Below are 25,612 nucleotides of genomic sequence, written 5' to 3' on the forward strand. Positions count from 1 at the left end.
AGGAAGCCAAAAGTCTAACTGCTGCCTGCAGAGGTATTAGCACTATTAAGGACAGTTATCAAAACTATGGAAGATCTATTTATTTTCTCTTTTATTACATAGTATTACACATATTAGAAAAATTTAATGTCTTTAAACTGTATTTTGTGGTTTTTTAAAGTTATTTCCTTGCTATGTAAAGATGATTTAGGCTGTTGGTTTGTTTTTTTTCTTTGTCTGATATGTTTCAGAACTTTTTTTTTTAATATCAAGCCTGCCCTTTTAGGAGATAGATATATCCTCACTACATATATCAATATCTATATCAAGCTGTAGCCCTATCTATAGTACCAATATAGGTAGGTTAGGTTAGGTGTTTTGGCACAGGTAATGGAATGATGCATGTTTCTTATTTCAGACAATAAAATGCAAATACAGTGTCTGGACTCTTACTTCAAAAATAAAATTAAAAATAAAAAAAACCACACCCCACCTGCTCACCCCTGAAAATAGAGCTTGTTATTATCTTGAATCTGCTTTTTCACTTAGAACTCTCTTGAGATTTCTGACTTGTCTGAACACTTGACTGTAGACACTTCCTCCATTCCAGAACTTCGAGGCTCTGTGCTTGGTGCCAGCAGAGTGATTCTGGGGCCAACTCGTATTTCCTGGCCCTGGTCAGGTCAGGACAGTCTTCCTCTGCGCCTGCTTGAATGCTAACAGAGGACTGGTCTAGGTTCTGTCCTCAAAGGAAAAAAAAAAACCAACAAACCAACAACAAATAAACCACCAAAAAAACCAAACATCCCCAAAGGGCAGCTTTTTTCTAAATTCTCTGCTGCTGCCTTGTTTCCATTTTTGTTGCTTCTTGTTTGTTTTTAAGATATACAAAACATACTAATTGCCACGTGCTTTATTTTTTCCCCCTGTTCAGATGGTTTTTGTAGCTCTTGCTGCCTGTAATATATCTGGGAATTGTGGGGATTTTCTGGAGTTCTTGGAGCACAAAATATTCTATTAAAACTACTTATCTCATGAATAGTTTATTCATGGATACATACACATACTTATCTGTATCTCTATATTGGTGAGAGTGCTTCCTAGTTAAAAACCAGAAAGATGACATACTGTGGTGTGGTGCAATTGAAAGATCCCATAGGATGTATCTGGTTACTTCAGAACTTTCACTGAAAGTTACGCAGCTTTGATGCTTTCACAGCCATTGTGAGCTGCTTAGCTCCCTGGGCTTCCCAAACTTGGCTGCCCTGCCAGCTACTTTTCTGTTCACCTGACTTATTAGCTGGAAAGCTGGTGAGCTTATGTTGTGAGACACCTTAGACAGGATGCCTACTAGACAAGTTGTCAAAACCAAAATTATATCTGGGCAACCATCAAGCTTACAAACCAGAACAAGCCATGTTTGCATTTTAGGTGTTTCTAAAATGAAATATTTAAGAATAGTTAGCATTTGGAAAGGAGGAATTTGAGAGTTTGATTTTGTTCTAGTTTAATTTCATGTCGTAATGTATACTGTGTGTGTGATTCTCTGACAGAAAACCTCTGTTCATATTTCTTTTCAGGCTATGCTTCTAAATCTTTTAATTAAATGTTTTGTTTTTCATGTGTTGAATGTGCTTTTTTTTTCCCCAGTGGTATTTACAGCAACAACATACATATAAAGGCAAAGCTTTCAGCAGGAAAATTACAATTAAGAAGTATACTGTTCTACAAGATGTATAAGATTTTCATGACTAATACAGCATTTATGCAGTCACATTCATAATAATATTTGGTGTCTTAAGTGTATCATGAAAATATACCAGACTGTCAAAGTAACTTTCAGAGTGCCTGGGTGGTTTTTTCCTTATGATGTAACAGATAACCAGAATGTCTTTTCTCTAACACAATATTATTTCATGTTTGTAGGTAATATATGCTTTGAACACTAAAAATGATGAACATGAAGCTGCTATCCAAGCCCTTAAGGATGCTCATGAAGAAGAAATTCAACAAATTCTCGCAGAGACCAGAGAGAAGATCTTGCAGTATAAAAGTAAAGTTGCAGAAGAAATGGATCTCAAGAGAAAGATCCAGGTTTTAGAAGAGTCACTGGAAGATCATAAAAAGATGAAACATCAGGCGCTGACAGAATTTGAAGCCTATAAGGATAGAGTTGAAGATATGCAGCTTTGTGCAGAAGCTCAGCATGTCCAACGTGTAGTGACCATGTCAAGAGAAGTAGAAGAGATCAGAAAGAAATTTGAGGAAAGGCTACGAAGCTTCATACAATTGCAAGTGCAGTACGAGAAGGACAAGCGTACAGCTCTGGAAGACTTGAGAGCTGCCCACAGGCTTGAGATTCAAGAACTTCTCAAGACTCAGCAGAGTCAGAATGCTACTTTAAGTAAGGGGCAAGAAAAACTAGAGGAATTGCATAGACTGGAGCTGGAAGACTTGAACAGTAAAGTTGAAGAATTAAGGCTGGAAAGAAAAAAACTCATTGAGGACTATGAAGGCAAACTCAGCAAAGCACAGTCCTTCTATGAACATGAACTTGATTCTTTGAAAAGATCTCAGCTTTTTACAGCAGAAAGCCTACATGCTTGCAAAGAAAAAGAAGTGGAGCTAAGAAAAGAATTTCAAAACCAGGAAAGTATGTTACGGAAGAATCTGGGCAAGCTTAAAACTGAATTGCAAATGGTTCAGGATGAAGCTGCTAGTCTACGGGAAAAATGCCAAAAACTTCAGGTGGCTCTTGGTACAGCAGAAAACAATGTTCAGGTGAGACTGATGATATGTTGTTCCCAAGACTGTGAATTTTCTTTTCCTATTTAGGCTGTCTTTCCATGAGGCTGGTAGATTGAGGTGATTAGAATATGTAAACTTAATTTTCTGTCACTCATATTTGACTATAACCTTCTACTTTTTTTATTTATTTGTAAGTTTATTTTATGTGTTTAATTTTCCCAGACTGAATTAATACTACTTTATATTCCAGTATAATCTAGAAAGCCCTACGCAGGGGGAAGTTTTTTGGTCTCCTTCCTTTCAGCTGTTCATAAACAGAACTTGGTTGTTTGAGTCATGCTACCCAAAGTGTAGTATACTCAATAGAATACTCAAAACCATTACCACTTAAAGAACAGACAAAAAAAAAAAATCCAAACCCAAACTAAACCTGGTTCTCCTCCTGCCAAAGAAAGAAAGGGGGGGGAGGGGAAGGAGAAAAGCTAAGCAATGTCTTTTCATCAGGTCTCCACAGACGTTGATCCCTCTCTCCCCACTCCCCCACCCCACCCCCCCAAAAATAAAGGATTCAGAGAGGGAGGGAAGATGTTGATAACTAGTACCATTTGAGATGCTATGCTGACAAGCCAAAATGCTTACTAGAAGAGTTGAGAAACCACTTATCTAGACTGTACTGTTTCTTGCAGAAACATATTTCACAGAAATGTCATACAACTGGCACTGTAAATACAATTAATGTTCTGTATGCAGTGCAGTCTTGCTTGTGGAGATCATTAGTGACCACCTTGCCTAAAGATGTTGGGTGTTAAGAAAAGTTTGTAGGAGGTAAGAAAAAAGATGACTTTCTGAATGTTTCAACTTTTTTATTATAACAACTTCAATGATGTTTTCACAAGCAGTAACCAAAATACTGCACACATTTTCAGTATGTACTGGTTTTGGCTGGGATGGAGTTAGTTTTCCTTGTAGTAGCTGGTATGGTTCTGTGTTTTGGATTTGTGATGAAAATGGTGTTAAGTCAGGTATGTTTTAGCTATTGCTGAGCAGTGCTTGCACAGAGCCAAGGGTTTTTGTGCTTTTTGTACCACCCCACCAGTGAGCAGCTGGGAGGGAATACAGCTGGGGCAGGTGACCCCAGCTGACCAAGGGGATATCTATATGATGTCATGCTCAGTAATAAAAGGTGAGGGAAGGAGGGAGGACGTTTGGAGTTACAGTGTTTGTCTTTGCAAGTAACCATTATATGTGATGGAGCCCTGCCTTCCTGGAGATGGCTGAACACCTGCCTGCTGATGGGAAGGAGTGAGTGAATCCCTTTCCTTTTGTGCACAGCTTTTGCTTTACCTATTAAACTGTCTTTATTTCAATCCATGAGTTTTCTTGTTTTTGCCCTTCTGATTCTCTCCTCCATCCTGCCAGAGGTAGAGAGCGAGTGGCTGTGTGGGGCTTGGCAGCTTGCCAGGTTAAACCACAACACTGTTATTTAGAAACTAAAGTTTCTTGTCCCTAAAGAAGGACAAGACATCCCAGAAATGCAAAGACTGATTTTATTTGGTTAGCAGTAGGACTGGATATGCTGGGCTTGAAGGAAAAGATTCTGCTCAGTTTTTGGTAGCTGTGCCGAGGCCCGAAGAACAGTAATTTCTGTGGGTAAGCTTTAAGTATCTTGTCTTTTGCATTTGTAGTTACTCTCAAGTTTTCAAAGCCAGAAGTACTTAAATGTGATGGTCATAGTAATTTTGGACACATCATTGGGTAGAGCTGAGATGAGCCATGAGCTTTTCCCATTTACAGTCTAATTACAGCCCAACTTTTTGACTACCCCTCTTTCTTGTGTAAAAGCTACAGGCTACAGTGAAAGAAGACTACTGCTTTTATGAGATAATACATTCAGAACATCTTTTTCGTTTCCCAAGGGGCCTTTCAAAAGTTCATTTTCAGCTCTGTTCAGCTGGCAAAGTAGAACCCTTGCCTTTCAACTGACTACACCAAGGAAGTGGGTTTCTTGCAAACCGCAGCAAAGAGGAAATCCACTGTACGCTGATTGTTCCTGCAGTAAGGGAGTGAGTTCCTTTTGGTTCCAGAGAAGAGGAAGAGCCTAGTACAGTATTCACAGCAGATTTAAGTCAGGTCCTACTCTGATCATCATGGATGAGATGATCAAATACATAATCTCGCCACTTCTGGTGTCCATGTTTCATTACATGCCCTGTCCCGTGTTTTCCCTGATTCTATTTCTTGCTTTAGTTTCTGAAATGACCCTTTACTGTTCCAGTGACTTGAATGGTGAGATATCTATCTTTACTTTTAAAACAGAACAAGACTTGCTTTTCCTTCCTGCACGGCTGAGAACGCATCAGCATCACACTACCAAAGATATGTTATTATGGATCAGTACATCAGAGTTGAAACATATTAGAAGTTTGATTTAACCAATTGACTGGCTCTCATTTTATGTTATCAATGTGTAGCTTTTTTTGTCTGTGTCAGTACTAAACACTCAGGGATGGAATGAAAGACACTGTAAACTGCTGTGAACAGAGAAATCTCAGATAACAGAAACAATGTTTCTCAAGTTGGCCTCCAAACTCTGTGGACCATTCCACTGTTTTTATTTTTTGTATACCTTTTTGAATATTGTCACACTTCTCTTACGCATTCTCGTCATGCCGTATAGCCAGTATCTTGATGCTTCAACAATATTTTTGGAAAAACATATAATGCAAAATGAATGTGGTGGTAATATTACAAGATTTTGGCTTTTGTATGAATAAAACTTGTTTGCTGAAAGGTCTTTTCTGTACATTTTAACCTAATGCTCATTTAAATTGTCACACAATTGTATATAATGGTAACAGACATTATACTATGCTTCCTCTAGGTTCTTCAAAAACAGCTAGATGATGTGAAGGAGGAGGAGATGTCATTGTTAAGCAAACACAAAGAAGTGGAAAGTGAGCTGGCAGCTGCTAGGGAGCGCTTACAGCAGCAGGCCACTGATCTTGTTCTCAAAGCCAGTATGTATGTCAGTAACTTAATCTGGAAATTAACTTCTTTTTCTTCTAGCCTTTCTTTTTTTTTTTTTTTTTTTTTTAGTAATCTTGTGTGGGCTTAGAATGCCTAAAGACTGTTCTATGCTGTCCATAAAAACTTCTGACAAGTTTGGGTGGTTTTTTTTAAACCGCTTTGATACCACGTGCATTGTACTTAAGACTCTTCTGGTTGTGTGTGTACTTTTTTGTCTGAACTTTGTATGGCGTGTTTCCAGGTTTTGGAATTTCTTGCCTTAACTGCACTTGTACAGAATGCTTCTCCTGTGTATCTGTTCCACACATAGTCACAGAGACAGGCTTGGTGTTCCTCCATCCTTTTTCAGTTGCCGTGTCTTTTTGCTGAGTTTATGGTATTTTGCTTTACATCTGCTGTCAGAAGACTTGCAGCTTATTGGATAATAAATCTTTAAGTGTTTTCTTTATAGCAGTTTTCTTCACTTCTCTGTGCTTGTTGGCATATGGAAAGGTATAGAAAATAGTTTTAAGACTTGGCTGTACACATGTGTGTGTTCCCTCACTGGCATTATCTCTCTAGTAAACTATGTAGTGGTAGGGCGTGGGTCCAAGTGCTTGAACTTGGTTAACTATACTGTAGGTAGGATTGTAGGCTAAAAATAAGCCCCTGGCTTATCTTTGGCCTTGTTCAACTAAATCAATTGTAGAAGCACCTGATTATTTTCCACACAAATTAGCATAAGCCCAGGGCCCTTCCCAGAAGTCAGTTTGGATAAGATTACTTTGTTTTGAAGTCTGGGACGTTGCCAGACTGTGCCAGTCAGCCTTAAGGACAGACAGTGCTTCACAGCAATAACCTACTAATACTGCAATGGTTTACTATAGTTTTATATAGTATAAATATTTACTATTAATGTAACACTACTATCTGGTTATGTATGGCTTAGCCCTCAACCTGGGTATGTGAATGTGGCCTGTATCAAGGCTTGATTTCTGTCCTTCAAATAATGAAGCCGTTCATACGGAGGGACTGAGTGTGTCTGCCACCTAGGAAAAGTGGCATATATGAGCTAGCTAAGGTAAGGACTAGGAATAGCCTAGGCTATACATTTGGACGATATAGAGGCCAGCAGGTACCCAAGACTTACAAGGTCCTACTGGATGTAAACAGCTAGAAGGAGTAGGCTTGCTGCTGAGAGGATCTCAAATCATGGCTTTCAAATGGGAATCTGACCCTCCAAAAAGTGGCTTGTGAGACACTCATAGAAAAAAATCACAACATGAGACTGTTGAGGGGGGAAAAAACCTGTTCTCATACACTTTGTACATTCTTGTTTCTTTCCCTAGGTGGAAGCATGGGAGGGGGGTTCAGTAGGCAGCCCCAGATTTAGTGGAAATAAATATCCAGGCGGGTTTTCTGCATTATTGATGGTGTGTAGCCGGCTAACCTATGAGTCCAGCACTGGGCTTTTCTGGTATTGAGGTTTTCAGCTTTACCAGAAACTCAAGTGTGTCCAGCTGAGCTCAGTGGTGCGGTCAGTAACATGTATTTGCTTTACAGCATGTTGCTGTGCAACAAGAGCCAGGAGCCCCGTTTACAGTGGTGCCACCAAGCCATTGGCATGTGATGTAATTGGTTACCAGCTTGTTTGGAAAAGGTTTCTTACGCTGGCCCACTGCCGTCTCCTTTTGATTTTCAGCTCACACTTGGAAATCAAAAATCCTGCCTGAAAGAAACTAAATTCTTGTACTTAATTACCATACAAAATGCTTACTCATTGTATTGGAATTTGAGAACACTGTATTAAGTCTGTTAAGGAAAATTAACATTGTCTTCTATTTTTACTGAGTTTCAAACTTGAAAGGAAACTGCTGCGTTTCATACCTTCTGTGTAGAGCATGAGGAATGGGAAACCTGTGTTGTGTGTTGGCATTGCTAGGACAAAAGCTCTAGATCAGTGTGTGCATCTGTGCTTACAATAAACTATGCGTGTGCATAATGCTTCCCGACAGATTTGAATTTCTAATTGTTCTCCTTGTGAGAACACACTAAAAACTGGGTTTGCAAATACATTTCTTAAATAGCTGAACTTTTGAAACAAGGTGTTTTTTGAAACATTATGGAGTTAAGCATACCAGTTATCTTAATTTTTTTTCCTCTTCAGTTTTCAGTTTTATCAAACAAAAATGCCCAAATCCAAATGATCCTTGAAATTATTCAGAGCTTAGCACGATTAGAGATTAGCATTTTCATAGACAATGCAAATCATTTTGGAGCTTTTTTAATCTTCAAATTCTATTATGTATCCCGCTGTCCTTCCCTTCACATCAGTGTTCACAGGCAACAAGGGCTAAAACAGTTTCCTTTTTTTTTTTTTTTTGGCACATGTTGCTTTAACCTCAGATGGAAATGAATCAGGAGGCTCAGTGGTTTTGTCTTGTAAGAAACAGTGACACAGTCCACTTTCTTAGCTTAGGAACTTAAATTGAAAAACAGTACTCCGTTAGTAAAACTCGTATCACTTTTGAAGGTTATAATAAAATGATAAGGAAAAAAGGTCTCACGAAGTTATGACTACAAAAATAATAAATTTATTCTCAGTAAACAATACAGTTTCTTATCTGGATGCTTTCTCTGTGTGAAAATGTTAAGGATCTCTGTATAATCCTTGAAATTCTGTTTAGTTACCACTTTGGTTTTTCAAATGGCATATTTCAAACATGTCTAGGTCATGCAATTTATGAAAGGGTTAATAAGGTGTTTCTATCGAAAGAATCCACTCCAACATGATGCTTCTACAAACATGTTAAAGTAATGGGAGAATACTCCCTTTCTTGTTTTTTCAGTTGAAGAGCCTTAGGAGCACCCTCTCAGTTGTTCAATTGAACAAACCTAGGCGCGTTCTCTTTTCCTAAGTAGCCATCTATCCTCTCCTAAGGCTCTCCAGAATAACAAGGGTTTCACTGCTTTGGTCAATTAGCTAGTGGTAGTATTTTCAGTAATACAGATATAAATTAAGAACAACAAGGACAAAAATTTCTTAAGTCATAAACTTTTTTCCACTGGTGATGTGAAGGACAGATGATTATACTGTCTAGCTTTGTAGATTTTTGGGTTTTTAAATATACATATAGAAACTAAAAGGAAGCCTCTAACCTGCAAGGATTTAGATCCTACTTTACTATAGAGAGAATGAGTTCTGTTAAATCGTAGTCATCTCCCTATAGCAAAATAAAGTGTAATGCCATAAGTTTTACATAGCTTTAGCTGCTATACCTTGCGTGCTGGCTAAATTATGAAAGATGTCAATGTTCTGCTTTCTGTAGTGTAGTTTGCTGTGGGGTAAAAATGTGCAGTTTTAGATGGAGTAAGTTCTTCAAGACGAACTGTCTATGTTCATACTATTGCCTACCTCCTGCTTTCTCTGGGAGTCAATATGCAACCTTGAACCAGAAAAACTGAAACTAAAGGAATCCCAGCACCAAGCGCTCTACTGTGGCTGGATATTTTACATTAAAACTAAAAAAAGGAGAGGAGGGGAAGTTAAGCTTTGCAGTGTATATAATGGAGATCCATATGAAAGCTTCCATAGAGTTGTACTTCTAGAAAACGCTGAAGTGTGAATGTGTACTTCAATTACATGAAACCAATGTGGGGTTTTAAAGAGCTGTTTTGTTTTTAGGTCACATTGGAATGCTTCAAGCTACTCAAATGACTCAAGAAGTTACAATCAGAGATTTGGAATCAGAAAAGTCTAGATTAAAGGAAAAACTATCCCAGCTGGAAGAAGAAAGAAATTTATTACAAAGCAAAACACAGAGTCTGGATGAGCGACAAAGGCAGCAAATTCTGGCCTTGGAAAAGGTTAAACAGCTTATTTGCTTTAGTTGTATCAAAAAAAAGACCTCAGATTCTCAGGAAAAAGTGATTGTTTTAATTTTTGTTTGATATGACTGGACTAGTACCAGCAGTAGTATGTTCCAAATATATCTCACGTAGCACCATAGAATGACTAATGTAGAATGTAAAGTGAGAGTAGAGGGAAGTCAGATTAGATGCTATTCAGCTGCTTGGGGATATATTTTAGCAATTTCACTTTAATTTATGACCTTGTGTGTAGATGCCTAGTACCTAAAGTATCTCAGTAAGGAGAAATGTGAAATGGTTAAAGAACAACTTTAAAAAAAACTTTCTCTGAAAATGTGCTGGACGTGTTTGAAAATACTGAACTGAAATTTTCTATAGGCTTTGACTTTGGTACCTGACTGCTGTTTCCCCAGATTAAATAGAGCAAAAAAATAGATTTTATAAGGATATATTGCTTTGCATGGATATACTGAAACTATGGTTTTGGTTATTGAACGACTTAGTGCTCAGTGTTTGCTCAATTTTTTTTTTATATGGAGGCTAATTTTTGTGCATTTGTCATCAGTAATGTTTTTGGGTTTTTTTTATTCCTACTGTTCAGATAGTATTTTTTTACCATTTCATAGATTTTTTTTTTTTCTGTCATTTATAGAAAGTAAATGAAGCGAGGGAGACACAACGTGAATATTATGAGAAGGAGCTGGTAAAATTGCAAGCAAGATTAGAAGGAGAGGCTGCGCAGTTAAAGGAGGCTCATTCCAAGACCTTAGAAGAATTGGCATGGAAGCACCACACTGCAATTGAGGCTGCGCACAGTAATGCTAATAAGGATAAGAAAAAACTGCAGATGGTAGGTTTGTGTTTTCCTGTTAATCAAGTATATTACAAAAAGCAAATGTTACAGTTTGAACGTTGTAGTGCGTGGTTTTGTTGCATGGCAAGTTTTATTTGGAGTTACCTGCAGATCTGCTGGACCTCTCTGAAGAAACTACTCAGTCTTTATTAAAATAATACATATCTTGCAAGAAAAAGAAAAAAAAAAAGCATTTGTACTGTCACTTCTCTGCATACAGAAGAGAAATTCTCAAACTACTTTCTTTTTGAGCATAGTAGGTATGTTTTCACGGGTTTTGTGACCCATATTCAGAAGGGTTGGTATATCACTCAAGATCAGTTCTTCTGAAGGAAATGAAAGATTATGTTACTCTAATATTTAAAATTTTCATAAACAGTCCAGAAGTACATTAAGATACTATATTAGTACCTGACTGAATGTATACTCAGAGGAAGAAAACAGCTGTTCATAACTTACATCATAGAATTATGCTTGCTGTATATTGACTATCTGTTTATCTTTAACTGGAATCCTGAAACTGAAAGGCTTTTTTGGTTCACAAAATTGTCCTTTTCTTTGTTGGGGTAAATGACAGGACCAATTCTGAATTATTATTTCCTAATCTGATGTATGTACATTATACATATTTTTTACCTGATAGAGTAAATATGGGATAAATATTAATTATTTAATTTAAGGCTTTGTTATGCTTCTCTGGTGTGTTCACAGGAAACACACCAAGAAACACAGCTGTAGTTAGTGATGTGTATCTTATATCTTTTTTTAAAAAAATCAGTATATTACTAGTGTGTTGCTCTGTAGTTTTATTTTGAATAAATCCCAAAGATTTTTTCATGCCTCCCAACAACGAAAGTAGTTCTCTGAGATATATGTGCATCTGATCTTTCAGGCATACTTTCTTTGTACCTTTAACGTGCCTATTATTAAAACAAGGTCTCCTAAGGGTTTCTGGGAATATTTTTCTTTTACTCCAGTAAGATGTGGGGTCCTTTCTGTTTTCTGTTGTTTATTAAAATCATGTAGAGAATAAAACAAAGGATATCAGGAAAAATTTGTCTTTAAAACATTAAATTTATTAAAATAGGGAACACCTTTATAAATATGAGAAATCTGAAGCTTGATTTTTAGGAAGGGAAAACCCAACTATGAAAAGATATCAGGGTCAAGATCTCGGTAAATCTTAATCAGTGTATCGTCTCCTGTCAAACCTGTCTCACTAAGCACATGTTGTGCTGTTTGATTATTTCTTCCTTCAACTCTTCTCCACATTTGAGACTGAGTAATTCAATTTAGTATGAGGAAGAAGCCAGGTACAAGGAGTCTTGTAATAGAGGACGTGAGGACTTAGTGGGATGGGAAGACTTGAAAGCCATCTAGGGTTTGAAAGGCTTTGAAAAAAATGGAACAGAAGAGAATTCTAAAAGTGAGAATAGGAGTCAAGAAATAGCTTCAATACATCTCTTTGCTTCAGTTTTTCCATCTAGAAAATGAGCTGTAAAAATGGCATCAGTTCATATGAGGCTTGTGAAAATAGTTGCTAATAATTTTGCAGCACTGCACAGCTGTAATGAATGACAAGTATCATAGAAGAACTAATTACTCAGTTATCAGAATAGAGTCTGAATAGCACTAGTGAAATTTTGCAGACAGCAGATTTCACAGTGTGAACAAGAAAAATTGAGCAAGTCTCTATTAGCAAACGTCATCTGTCCCACCTGGTGGTGGATCTGGGCCCCCTGAAGAAAACATGCACTTGATGAGTTACACTTTCAGTAATACCTGGCTATACAATGTAACCCTGTTTTGTCACTGTTCAACTTCTACCACAAAGAGACTGTTTGTACACAATCTCTCTGCACACACAGCAGTTTAGATGCAAATTATTTATTGCCTATTGCACACCCTAATGGAGTGCTAGAACTAACCAGCTACTAATGTGCTTACCACCCCCAGCAAAACACCTGGGGAGTCCCTGCTTTTGGATGAGGAAGGGTTGGCCTCCATTGCATCTTTGAATGAGCTGCATGACACCAAGTTGCTGTCTTGCAGATCCCTGGTTTTCCTTAGAGTTTTATATTCTTCATGACAGTCTTTGCTCTTAAATTCTTGAGTATTGAGTCTCCCTGTCTGCAAAATCCTACCAACGCCTGCAGTTGGATGTTTTGTTTCATGCATGGCTCTGGTCTATGTGTTTTTATAGCTGTTTCTGAGGTATTACTGATTTTCTCAAATCCGAGCCCAGGGCTACGCAGAGGTGCTGAATTGATGCCAAGACTCGCATTGCAGCTGAACTCCTAAGAAGGGCTTAATAAAGGAGCCTCTGTAGCTGCATAAGAAGACCTTGAAGTCTCATATAGTGTGGCTCTGGAGCACCTTGCTTTGCAACTTGAATTTTCTTCGAGAAGGCTTTGTGGTGTAATAAATTATATTAGTCTATTCACTGAAATATAAATAAAACTCTTAATTTTAACATGTTTCATGTTAAGTATTTTGTGACAGAAATTCTTCTTCTGAAAATATATTCTGAATATTAATGTATAAGCTGAAGCATAAATCTGTAGTTTTCCTTAAAAGAAAAATGTTTCTAACAAATACATATACAACACAGGCTCATGTAGCAGAAATAAAATTCATCCAAGAGGGGAGTTTTCAGAATTTGGCTATTACTCCACAGAGACTGAAATGAAAACAGAGATATTTCTTTCTTCATATAGTTGAAGACTAATTGTTGTTTTTCTTTCAGTTCTACATAAATTTTGTAGAAAGGGTGTGGAGCTTTTTTGTTTGTTTTAACAGCCTGAAAAACTTCACAAATCTCAGTCTGGATTTTAAGATTTGCTATTTTCTGTGAGGATTTTGTGTAGGAGATAACTGGGTAAAAGGCTGAAGGATAAGCATATTATTAGCATCATTTTATAAAAAGTGAATTTCTGCATTCTGTCAGCTCAGATTGAAAAACTGTGAAAGTAGATATAGTTTTAATGATTTTGATAATTAAGTGCAAAGTGAAACAAGACAAACAGGACTTTATTCTCATTTACTAGATTTTGTGATTAATCAGGGATGTTAGATTAGATAAACTAGGAAAAAATAAGATGTCTGTTGTAAAAGGAAATAAATGTTGTTTTAACACTTTATCAAAAGGATAATTCTTGGTTGAGATCAGGAATATTTATGTCAGAAGGAATAACTTTCATGTGGTACACCTGTACTTTGTGATGAATGTATGGCAAGTATACAATATTTTTTTTCATCCTTGTTTCTGCGTAGGAGTTGGAGCAGCAGTTTGAGAAGGAGAAACTGCATTTGGAGGACGATAAGAATCAGCTCCGACAGCAGCTGGAAAACCTGAAGGAAGAGCTAACAACAAAACTGACTTCTGCCAATCAGGAGGTAAGGGCTAACTTTAATTGTATCGGCTAATGGTTCTGTGTACTAAACTGCATTTCATCAGTAATGATCTTGTGCTTTGTACAGAGCTAGGGCTACACTGTTTGGTCTGTTTAATACCTTATTTCTTTTTAAAGTTGAGTATTCTTCAAATGTGGTAAGCTACTTGACTGCTTCTAAGCAATGATTTTTTTGTCCTTTACAAAATAAACTAATTTTTTTATTAAATTAAAAACAAAATTAAAATAATTAAAATTAACAAAGCAAAAGATATGGATGTACAAAACAGTCGATGTAAAAAGCTTTTTTTGTTTCAACTCTGCTTATCTTCTCATTAGGTAGACAGACCTCTACACAAAATATATCAGGAGACAGAGAGAAAACTAACTATTTAAACCCATTATTTGGTTAAAATTAACATACTGTAAATTCTGGTCAGCTTCCTGACTTACAGATGATCTTCGTATATTTCTGTCAAAAGATGACATGAAATATTTATAGTAAGACCTAAATCATTTGCAATGTTTTGATATATGCAATTAAGTTAAATCTTGTATCTCAATACAGCTTTAACTTTTTCAGTTTGAAATCACCACCTTTTCATAATACAATATTTTAACATTAGAAATAGATTCTACTGATATCAGAAATGATGTGAATAAGCTGTAAATAATATGGTCAAGTTTGTATTCATAAACCAATATTCATTTTAATGCATAAATAAGCTTGTAATTGTATAGCGACAAAGGGGTTAAAATGTCTGAAAGATCATATAGACTGTTCTGGCAAGAAAGTTGCAAATCTCTGAAAGGGGAGCTGTCCTCCTTATCTGCAAAGCAAGCTGCCCTACCAAGGAGATAACGGGACAGCAGGATGGCCTTGAGTAAAATTAACAAGGAGTATTGTAAAAACCCTGGGAAAGATTTCTACAAGTCTGCCAACTCATCACTTTTGAGAACTAAGGTGAAAAGTACACCATGAGGCCTCCCATAGACCACTGCCCACATTCTAAAGACCCCGGCCCACAATTTTTGGAAGAATCTGCGCAAGCGTGAAAGACTGATAAGCTAATTAGCATACGAAGCGAGGGTAGGCGGGTTCAGGTGATGAATATGTATAGGCGTTAATGGAATATTCATTGTTTCATTATATAAATAGAAGATAATCTGCCCCTCTGGGTGTGTACGATTGGTGGAAGGATCCCCCGTACACCCGGCGCCGACAATAAAGAATACTTAATCACTAAGAAATTCTGAAGACGTTCTTTGAAACAGAAACAATGATAAATCATTTTCTGGAAATTTTGCCTTGTTTCCAGAAAAGTATGAATCGGATTCATTGTTTAAGCTATACATATGATTTCACTGTGTGCTTTAAGACAGATTTAAGCATGAATTTAAGCAGGTTTTTTGCAGTGGTACTTTTCATTACAGTTTCCTATACTGTAAAAGTTCTGGAGATGGCAGGTGTCTGTCTAATTCTGGTGGCTTGCAAATTGTACAAATGTTAAACTTGCTTTAGAACAAACCTGCTCGTTATTAATAAATGAGAAAGATTGCCCTTCTGAAAGTGAAAATTTAATTATTGTTATATTAAAGTATATATTTGTGTTAATGTTGTATATCTTGATATATCGATATATATCAGTGTATTACTTTAATAATATGCATAACATAATATTTAAGATTTTAATAGAATATTATATTCTAAAATATATATTCTGAAAGTATATCTTAGTTTAGTTTCAATATGTTTATGCTTTCATAGTAGTACCTGTGGCAAATGAAGAGACAGGATGCTGTTTGATACAAACAAATGTCGATTTATTGTACAGAAGCACGAGTTTATATATACTTTCAGAAGCTGCGCGTTTTAAACAGTTGGTTCTTTAAGCATTGCATACTAGGCAATCCCCGGTTGGTGGTTAACTACCATCAATTAACAGCAAGGTGTTACCTCTCCTTGGTGCCATCCATCCCCCACTCCCCTATGCTCTCTCAGCATGACTCATCGTGTTAATTGTTGTGTCTATTCACACTCCTTGTCCTCCCAGGGTTCGTGACCTACAAAAGAGCACATTCCCCTCAGCTAACTGATTGTCACGCATGGTCCTAATTTCCAGCCCGCTCCTGCAGTACCTACCAGTAGATAGATAGATATGCTAGAGAATATATACTACCAGAGTAGCTCTTTAGAGCGTCTTTAGAGCTCAGCATCAGTCACAAGTGCCTGTTGAACAGGAGACTGTACTTCTTTCTGATAGTTGTGAGTGCCTTTGTCGGTACTTCTGACTTCGGAGAAGGTGCAAATGGAAGGTGGTGGTGCTCTTGTTCTTTTAACAGTATGTTTGCTTACATTCAAGTTGGAGCAAATATGATGTATTTGCTATATATGTGAAGAAAATCATACACAGGTTTATTTTTCAGTTCAAATTTACAGAAAGTTTAGTTATTTCTTTTTAGCTTTGACTTCTCTGTTGTATGTTAACTTTCCTTCTTGCTGGATTAGATCTGAGAGCAGTGCTTTTGTTCTATAGTCATTCAACACTGTAGGCTTTAATTTAGTTAATCTTTATTAACTTTTCTTGAAATTCATGAGTAATAAACTTGCTTCTTCTGTGAAGGAAGTAACTTCAAATGTTTTACAAATGAGTCTTCATTATCTAACTGTCCAGGCTTGGAAAATTAATCAGCACACAGAATTAAAGAGAATGGAGGCTTAGTTAAGGAATAGGTAACTAACAAACTAAAACAGGGAGTTAAGGCCACCTCCTATTTCATATTTGAGCTTGGATGCATTCTTATGCCGGCATAAACTTAATGCAGTATATCTTGCATATTGAGAGAATGAGATAAAGCGTTCGGGCAATAAATTCAGTGGTCTGTAAATCCACTCTATGTAGTACAGAGACAATATGATTTATTTATTACTATGTTTATCTTAAGCACGTGAGAAAGTGCTTCACTTGCAGCTATAGCTTGCCCTTGGATCTCTACTGGCAATAGTTTCTCAATGCCTTCACTGACCTGGAAAAAACTCTCCTGTGGAATGTCTGGCACATCTTTAGCTTAGCTTTTACATTTCTACTGCTGTTTCCTTTTTTTTTGTTTGTGTTGTTTTGTTACAGATGTCATTTAACAGTAGCCATATATTTATTACTTTCTGCAGATGTTAGCTTAGCTCTAGCTTCCCTGCTGAGAAAGCTGCTTTTGAACCTATGCCATCCTCTTTGCTTTTTGACAGGCTTTTTGACAGCTATTATCTTAGCTAAAGGATGAGGAAAATTCAAGCCTCATTAGGCTGGCTTCTAGTACCAAGCTATTTAAGAACAGTGTAATCTTCAATACTTGCCGGAGATTTTCTTTTTTGAGCGTTTAGGTTAAGTCAAGATACTAACTTTCTTGCATGTATCTCGGGGAGAGGCTGGCTGTTACTCTAGGGATTTGCTTCCTTTCACTGTAGACCAGTCAAGACCTCTTAGAAAGACTGTTTGTGTCAGTTGACAGAGTATTCTAAGGACAAGCCATCTCCATGTAAAGGATTTCTGATGATATTACTAAGGATCATTTTAAACAGCCTCCAGCATTGCTTTTTCATCAGTAGGATAGACCTAAGCCCTATGAGTGGCATTCCTGCATGTTTCCTTATCCTTTAGATGTACAGAACTGATTTTCACGTTTCATGCAAGTGGTGTAGGCAATTTTTCATGTGGGGATTCTGCTTCAGGTAGTGCTTTGTAGGGAATTACTAGCTGTCTGTATGTAAAGGAGCACATGGATGAGCACTCAAGGTGACATTAATTTTCTCTGAGATCTGTCGTGCCAAAGAAATTTGGGATCCCTTGCTGAGAGGAAAGGAGTCCCTCTTTAAATACTTCATGAGTTGCATACAGAGGGAGATAGCTCTGGGAGGGGTGTGCATGTGTGGGTGTATGCATGCCTGTGTGCGCTATAAACAGTATTAACATATAATTATACTAACAAACACAAAACGTAGTTATAACTGTTACCTCTTCATACCTGCAAACCAAAGTTAGTCTTTTCTTGGGCCGCGTGTCCTGTTGCGAATGAATTTATCTCAACATACAAAGGCGGTGGCATAGACTACTACTGCAAAAACTCCAGTTCCCATTAGCTCCTGTTCTGTGGTCTCCCTTGCCTCCCATTATTCTGGTTTTTTCCAGTCTCCATATTTAAAAAGTTTTTCCTTTCCTGTAGCTGGTGAACAATGACCAATTTCTAATCTTTTTTAGTTGAAGCAAAGTAGTATGGTATCATTGTTTTAGGTGGGGAGGTGAAGCACACACAGACAGAAAAAAGTATATTGTTACATAGCATTTAAAATATCTCATTATACTCTACAGATATTAGTTTGAGCTTTAAATGGGCTAATTTATGGACAGGCAGCAATCTGAAAACAGGAACATATACACTAGCATGTTAATCCATTAGATTGGAGGTTATATATTTTGAAATAGCAGTTCATGTTATTTTAATTTGCATAAAAAAGCTTTCTCACAGTAAAGTTACATGTAATTTTAGAACTTTTATGTAATCTCTTTTCTTGCAAAATGCTTCAAACATAGGCTGGTTATTTTTTTTACTTGTAAATATCCTTTAATTGAATCTATCTTTGATATTATAAAATTACAGAAACTTGTCTAGACTGGAATTTAAAAAACAGTGGAAGAAAATGAAACCAGGATGACTTGCCTGCCATTACTAATAATTGTGGAAATCACAACTTTTTTTCATCACAGGTGTCTCGTCTGCAAGACCTAGTACGAAAAAGTGAACAAGGCCTTGGTACTGCAGAAGGACATATCTCCAGTCTTCAGGAAGCTCAGGAAATACTCCAGAAAGAACTAGAATTAACTAGAGCAAGATTGCGAGAGACCACAGATTCATTGTATAGTGTTGAGGTAACCATAATGTTGGAGAATAAATTGCACAAAGTACAGTCAAATTACTTTTTTAAAAATGGCAGGAAGTATTATAGTGGATGCGTTACTGCAGGAGCTTCATATGGCTACATTAAAAAAGAGGCTTATCTTTTTTTTTTTTTTTTTAAGCAGAGAGAAGAAAACTGGGAAAATAGGATGAGTTGGTTTGGGGTAGTTTGTTTTCTTTATGGGTTTTTTTGGTTTGTTGTTTTAGGGTGGGTTTTTGTTGTTTTCAGATCACTTAGTATTTAGTGGTATTGCTGCAAGCACATCTTTCTGTGGTTAATATAAATTGTAGCTGCCAAAGTGTGTCTGTAGAAAACATACCCAGGTTGGATTTTTCAGAATCTTAACAGAATTTCATGAGAACGTAGAAAGGGTGTGTGTTATGCCAGTGCTAGTCCAGACAGTTTCATATCTTGGTGCAAAACAAGATCCAAAGCTTACTAGCTCTAGAATTCATGGAAACCTTTTTTCATGCATGCATACTATGTTTTTCTCAAATAATGGACACAATCTTCATTTCAGGCTTAAATTTAGAATTTTGGAAGATGCCTGAGAATAGTTTAAAAATATGCTATGATATCTTGAAAGACGGCAGATTGTCATCTGGAAAATGTGCCCACTTTATACAACTGAACAGATTAATTTGCCTAAGCACAAATGTATTGCTGTTTTAGGTGGATTAGATAGAACTGGAACTGTCAATCTGTCCACTTATTTTGACAGACTCATTGACCTTAATACTAAGTGTAGCTTTTCCTTCTTCTCTTCTCAGTAAACAATGTGCATTTACAAGATCACAGCAATATTTGAAGTAGAGCAGCTAATATTAGAAAAAAGTATTCCCAGAATGTTTTTATGCTGGTGTTATTTTCTTAACAAAACCACTTTGAAACAAGATACCAGGTTGGGTTTGTCTTCTAATTTCTGTCAGCTATGGTCATTAGAGGTGCATCCTATTTACAGTTTAGAATTTCCTCTGTTTTTTTAAAAATTTCTCAGTGTCCTTATGAACTACTGCCTTCTTCTCTCTTCACCTATTATAACATTTAAATGTTCATATATAGAAGGTTAGTGGCAATAACATTTATCTTTACAGATTTTAAACTGTTAATGAAAAAAACCCTACATAAAAACTCTCATTTTAAAAAGTCCTAATTAAATTTAGATGGCCATGTTTGCTTCTCATGAATGAAGCAAGCACTGCTGAAAAATATGAACGTAAGTATGATTTCTAGTTGGTACCTAATACTATTCTAGTATGGTAAAACTTGAATAGAAATCAATAGGCATGTTAAACGTTCTTTTCTGTGTTCAGACTGTGAAAGCCTGTTTCTAGCAGGTTTGTCCAGTCAAGAAACAGAAAGAAGAGACATGAACTTAATATCAAATCCAGACAGCTCAAACTTTGAAATGTGAATACTGGCTATTTACTGCTTTCCAAAAAAAAATAAAAAATAATCCAAAACATGCTTGACAAGATCCTAAGCAACTTGCTGTAATTATGAAGTTAATCCTGCAGTGAACAGGACTGGAAGACTTTTTGAGGTTCTTTCCAATATAAATTATTCTGTGATTCAGTGTAACAGTATTTGAAAAGATTATTTCCAGAATGATTTATTGGAAAGTTGCAGTTCAAATTTTTACAGGAATGCAGAATTCTGTTCAAGAAATATCAGCAGGTGTATAGGCATTAATTGTATGTGATTAGGAATTACACATTGAAAATTTATAGTTAAAGTTTTATGAGCCAATTGTAACTGACATCTTTATAATAAATACACTCATTTAAGGTTTGAAATACTTTTTTGCTGCTGATCAGTCTCTACTGTGAAGTTTGTGTTTGCAGGGAGAACTAGATCAGGAGAGACAACAACACGAGGCAATGATTGCTGCCATGAGAGAAGAGGAAAAATTCAAAGTTGACAGAATGGCTCGTGACTTGGAAATAAAATGGACAGAAAATCTTCGGCAAGTATTAAATTTTTACTTTGTTTCTTATTAAAGAATAAAAGAATGTGTTACATGCAAATGTAATAGCAAATGAAACTTAAAGCAAAGTTTTCTGTTACTTAAGCTTTTCCCATTATTACTGGTTTCTTAATTCTTTTTCATTTCTTGCACAAGGTCCACTGCATTTCAGTTTTTTGACCTTTGCCTTTAGACAGGAGTGCAATAAGCTTCGTGAAGAGTTGAGGCTGCAGCATGAAGAGGATAAGAAGGCAGCCATGACTCAGCTGTTGCAGCTGAAAGAACGTGAAAAAAATGCAGCAAGGGATGGATGGCAAAAAAAAGTTGAAGATCTGTTAGACCAGGTAACTATGGTCTCTTTGAGAATTGGAAAGCCACTACAATTTAGTTGCTTTTGGTTTATTACCAATTAACTACAAGAAATTGTGACATCAGTCTTTGAAATGAAATTTGTTATCATAATGCTTTTTAAACCTAATCATTATCAAACTTTTTAAGTCATATATGAAGATTCCTTAAAATTATATGAATGCCCTTCTTTACACTAAATATGCATAAAACTTTCTACAGTTCTTTGAGGGTGAGTGGGAAGATGTTGACAGTTTGACCTCTTCACTGTAAGATTTTTTTTTATTTTCTGTCTGCTTACTTATTCTATTGTAAATATTTACCAGTGCTAATTGTTTGGACTTGGAGGTATCCCTTATCTTTACAATAACAATACTATACAAGTTACTAAAAAGTCAATGTCCCTCTGTTTCTACACGTTTATTACAGCTATGTCTTCTCTTCAGTGATCTTGAACATTATTTTGGGACAATCTTTTACATATACTGAGTTTTTAAATTGCAACTCGTATTTATAAACTCAGTTATGTTAGATAATTAACAGAAAATACTTGCTTTGTACTTTTTCCAAACCATAAGTGCTATAGAACTGATTTTATTGACTACGGTTTGAAAGAATGGCTGGTAATGAACCAAATACATTTTGAAGTAAGAGAAAGAGATTTTAGAACTCATTAAATGACTGTGATTTCAGGATGTTATTGTGGGATGTCTTTTAATTTGCTGTCTAATTTGAGAAGTCAAATAACTGAACATACACTTGATTATACAGTTTCTTATAGGAACACATAACTATTTTGCTGACAAGGGAATTTAAGCTTGTGAAATCTTGTGGCTTAAGCTCATAAAAGCTGGAGGTCTTCAAAGTTCTTGGTCTGTTACCTTTTACAACATGGATGTAATAAGACTTGGACTCATTTAATTTTAAGTTTCACTTACTGCCTTTACTCAAGCTTCATTTACTTTCTTTACTTCTACCTATAAATATCGTTTTCTCTAAGAAAGTACAGTTCGAAAGGGTTATGTTAAACTTTCCATAGTCCTAACATAATTTTCAAATACTTATGTCTCCCTTTTAAAAAGTACTGTAATCAATCTCACCTACAGTTTCAGAATGGAAAATTAGTATGTTGCAAATGAACAATTTTTTTTTCTGCATGTGGAAGAAATTTTGGAGTTAGAATGCTAACTGTAATAAAAAAGATTTTACTAGAGAACTTTCACACATAGAAAATGGTCTGCATATGCAAATGGGGGGGTGGGGTGGTGGGGATTTCACTCCTTTTCCTGTATTGAAGTGCTGCACCATTTCATAACAGCATGTGCACTTAGAGGACTAACAAGATACTAAACCCTGGGAGTCTTCACTTTTTTTTTATCAGCTGTTGCTTTTCCATAGTAGTGTATGAGTTGGATAGGTATTTCATAAAGATCAAAGTTATTATTGGTGGTAAGGTGTTAAGCTTTCATCTGTAATAATCTACATTTTATCCTTTACACCTGGAGAGAGAATTCCAGGCGATAGTGTACACTATGAGTAACTTTAACTCCTAGAGAAATGGATTTGTAGTAAGTTTCTCCTGACTGCAGTACACAAAGCATAGCCTGTGAGAGTTGCACTGAGCTTAATCATAGAATCACAGGCTTACTTGGGTTGGAAGAGACCTCAGGAAATCACCTAGTGCAACCTCCTGCTCAGATCAGCCAACACTGAGTTGGAACCAGTTTGCTTAGGGCTTTGCACAGTCAGGTCTTGAATAGCCTCCAAGGCTGAAGATTCTACAGCCTCTCAGAATAATCTCTTCAAGTGCTTAATTATCCTCATAGTGAGTTTTTCATTCTTTATATTTAGACAGAACCTCCTCTTGTTTTAGTTTATAATCACTGTCTCTCACAGTGCACCACTGTAACGAGGCTGGGTCCACTATCTCTGTAATCACCTCATAGGTACTGGAAAGCTACTAAGTCCTGCAAAACCTTCTCTTCTTTAGACTGAACAAACCTAATTTCCTCAGGATGTATGTCCCCATCCCAGCCATCTTAGTGGAGCTCTCCACTGAACCTGTTCAAGTTTATCAATGTTTGTCTTGTACTGGGACAGCCAAAGCTGAACAAACTGGAGGAGGTGGCAGAACATGCCCTCCAGCTGTTGTGCAACAAGTGCCAAGTCAAAGGGACTGATCCCCTCTCTCAAACCACTGGTTGTTCCTACAGCCCAGTGTGTGCTGGCAGTCACTGCTGCCAAGCCACGCTGCTGATTCATGTTTGGCCTACAGTTAACCAGGTTATACAAAGCAGACCTGTAACCCAGTATGAACCAGTGCAGGGGTTTAGTCCATCCACGCAAAGGACTTTGCATTTGTCCTTGTTGAATTTTTTGAGGTTCTTATTGGCCCATACCTAAAACCTACGTAGGTCCCTCTGGATGGCAGCCCTACCTTTCAGTGTATCGTGTCCCCTCCACTGTCCATGCACCACCTTCTACTCCTCCCAGTTTGGTGTCATCCACAAACTCCATAAGGGTACTACTGTTTCCTCGTCCAGACCATTGATAAGGTACTGGAACAAACACCTTAGGAATTTGTAAAAAGCTTTTGGGTAGAGTGAACCATTAACTGCTTCCATTTCAGCCTGATGTTCTGGCCAGTTTTCATCTATCTGGTAGCCCACTCATCTGAATTGTTATGCAACCAGATACAAGGATGTTAAAAAATCTTGCTGAATTCAAGGTTGCAAACATCCACTGATCTCCCCTCATTCACAGGTCTAGTCATTTCATCACAGAAGAAAATGAAAGATAGTATTTTCATTATGGAATAGAGTAGAAGATTTTTGGTATGTCTCATAATGCAGATTACTGTAAACTTTGGTTGTATTGGTCTGGAATGATGCTGTTCTGAGTGGAAACTGCATCGGGCCTACTTTAACCTATAGGAACTACTGCAATAAACCTAGCTATGCTTGGCAATCTGTAAATGTGCAATAAAACTCTCTATCCCAGAGGGTTCACAATCTAAACAGACTGGAGATAGCGACAAAAGTGAGATTCTTCTGCTGTTGGAGATATAGATATATAAATGTAGTTACTGCATTGGGAAGAATTCAAATTTCAGTTCATGAAAAGGATGTCTGTTCATACATGTCTTTTCAGCTACACGGAACTAGAACAGTCTGAGATACTGCAGTAGGGCTGTAAAATTGTGAATCTGTTACACCTGGCCCCAGCCTTCATTAGTAGGAAGATGCATTTAAAACTCATTTGAAAGGCATGAAGTCTTTCTTCATGCAATTAGGAAGAGCACAGACATGTATTTCCTTTGTGTAATTCTGATTTTTACACATGAAACATTGCTCTGATCTATACTAACAGTACTATACAGTGATTTATCGAAATAATACAAGACCATACAATGCTAAATCATTTGTAAGCTCCTAACTTGACAGAAAACGTGGCATGCATATGCCCTTTTTGTTGAGTAAGTGTCTAGAGCTTCACCGTTTAGTTGTATAGATGCTTATCAGAAGGGTTGAATTCAGAAATGAAATGTTCATCACATCAATAAGGGTACATAATTTTCTAATATGTATTGATGCATCTCAGATTTGACTTAAAAACAAGTTACAAAAAGGTGTAGCACCTAACTTGATGTGTAGGAATCGTTAAAGTAAGCAAAGCATTGAAAAAAACAGATTTCAATGAATGGAGAGAAGTGATATGATATAGTTAAACTGCAGCCAAATACAACATAGAGCATGCCTATCTTGGAATGATGACTGGTGCTGGAAAAATATTGCTAAAAATAAAATTAAATATTCAATCAAATTTATGCTAATAAACTGTACTAAGCTGATTTGTTGTTTTTTTGAAGTATGTTATACTAATCTAAATTTCTGCCTTCTACTAGTTGTTGTACATTTGATAGGTGAGATCTAGCCCTTGCATAAAGCAAGGTAATAGTTTTGGTTTTATACCAGTAATGCTAAGTGGTTGCTCATAGAATGCATGTTAGGTTTATTGTTGTTGTAACAGTTCAGCTTTGTTATGAGCAAAATAATTGTGTTGAGAGAAAATGCTATTCAGCTGATTAAATAGTCAAACGCATTCTTGCTGGTTGCAAAGCATCACTTACCATCTCCGGTTAAATGTGGTTGGTAAATTAACTAGACCAAGTGTGTAGCTCTTATCTCTGATATGAGAAATTATTCTAGAAGATATAAAAAAAAAGTGCTTTTCCTTTTTTCCTGTAAATTGTACTAAGTACTTCTACATCAATCCCTGTGAGTTTCTTTATGAAAAATGTAGTGAAGTCAGACGTGTGAGCTCTTTTCCATTTCTCTTAGCTGTGTAATGGGCTTCTGATGCTTTTCTTAAAACATTTTACCACTGAGGCGGCTTCAGCCATTGATGAAATAGCAGGAATTTTCTTTTTTAAAGCATAAGCATGTTCTCTTCTGCCTTTGTAGAAATGTTAGTAGTAAGTAGTACAGTGAGAATGGATA

At 36.6% G+C, this 25,612-nt stretch overlaps 1 protein-coding gene across 9 annotated transcripts in view; it reads left to right on the top strand.

Moving 5' to 3' along the window:
* FAM184A (family with sequence similarity 184 member A) overlaps positions 1-25,612 on the top strand; it is an 81,552-nt gene that overhangs the window by 26,482 nt on the left and 29,458 nt on the right. For all 9 annotated transcript variants that reach the window (XR_008822625.1, XR_008822626.1, XR_008822624.1 and 6 more), the window contains exons 2-9: positions 1,906-2,760; positions 5,609-5,744; positions 9,419-9,600; positions 10,256-10,453; positions 13,730-13,852; positions 18,609-18,770; positions 20,644-20,769; positions 20,963-21,109. Coding sequence is in view for 6 of the 9 variants with exons in the window: in XM_056344046.1 (XP_056200021.1) it covers positions 1,906-2,760; positions 5,609-5,744; positions 9,419-9,600; positions 10,256-10,453; positions 13,730-13,852; positions 18,609-18,770; positions 20,644-20,769; positions 20,963-21,109 (1,929 nt within the window). In the remaining 3 variants the exon portion in view is untranslated. The remainder of the gene's footprint in view (positions 1-1,905; positions 2,761-5,608; positions 5,745-9,418; positions 9,601-10,255; positions 10,454-13,729; positions 13,853-18,608; positions 18,771-20,643; positions 20,770-20,962; positions 21,110-25,612) is intronic.

This window comes from Falco biarmicus, chromosome 6, assembly GCF_023638135.1.
Source record: "Falco biarmicus isolate bFalBia1 chromosome 6, bFalBia1.pri, whole genome shotgun sequence".
NCBI lineage: Eukaryota > Metazoa > Chordata > Aves > Falconiformes > Falconidae > Falco > Falco biarmicus.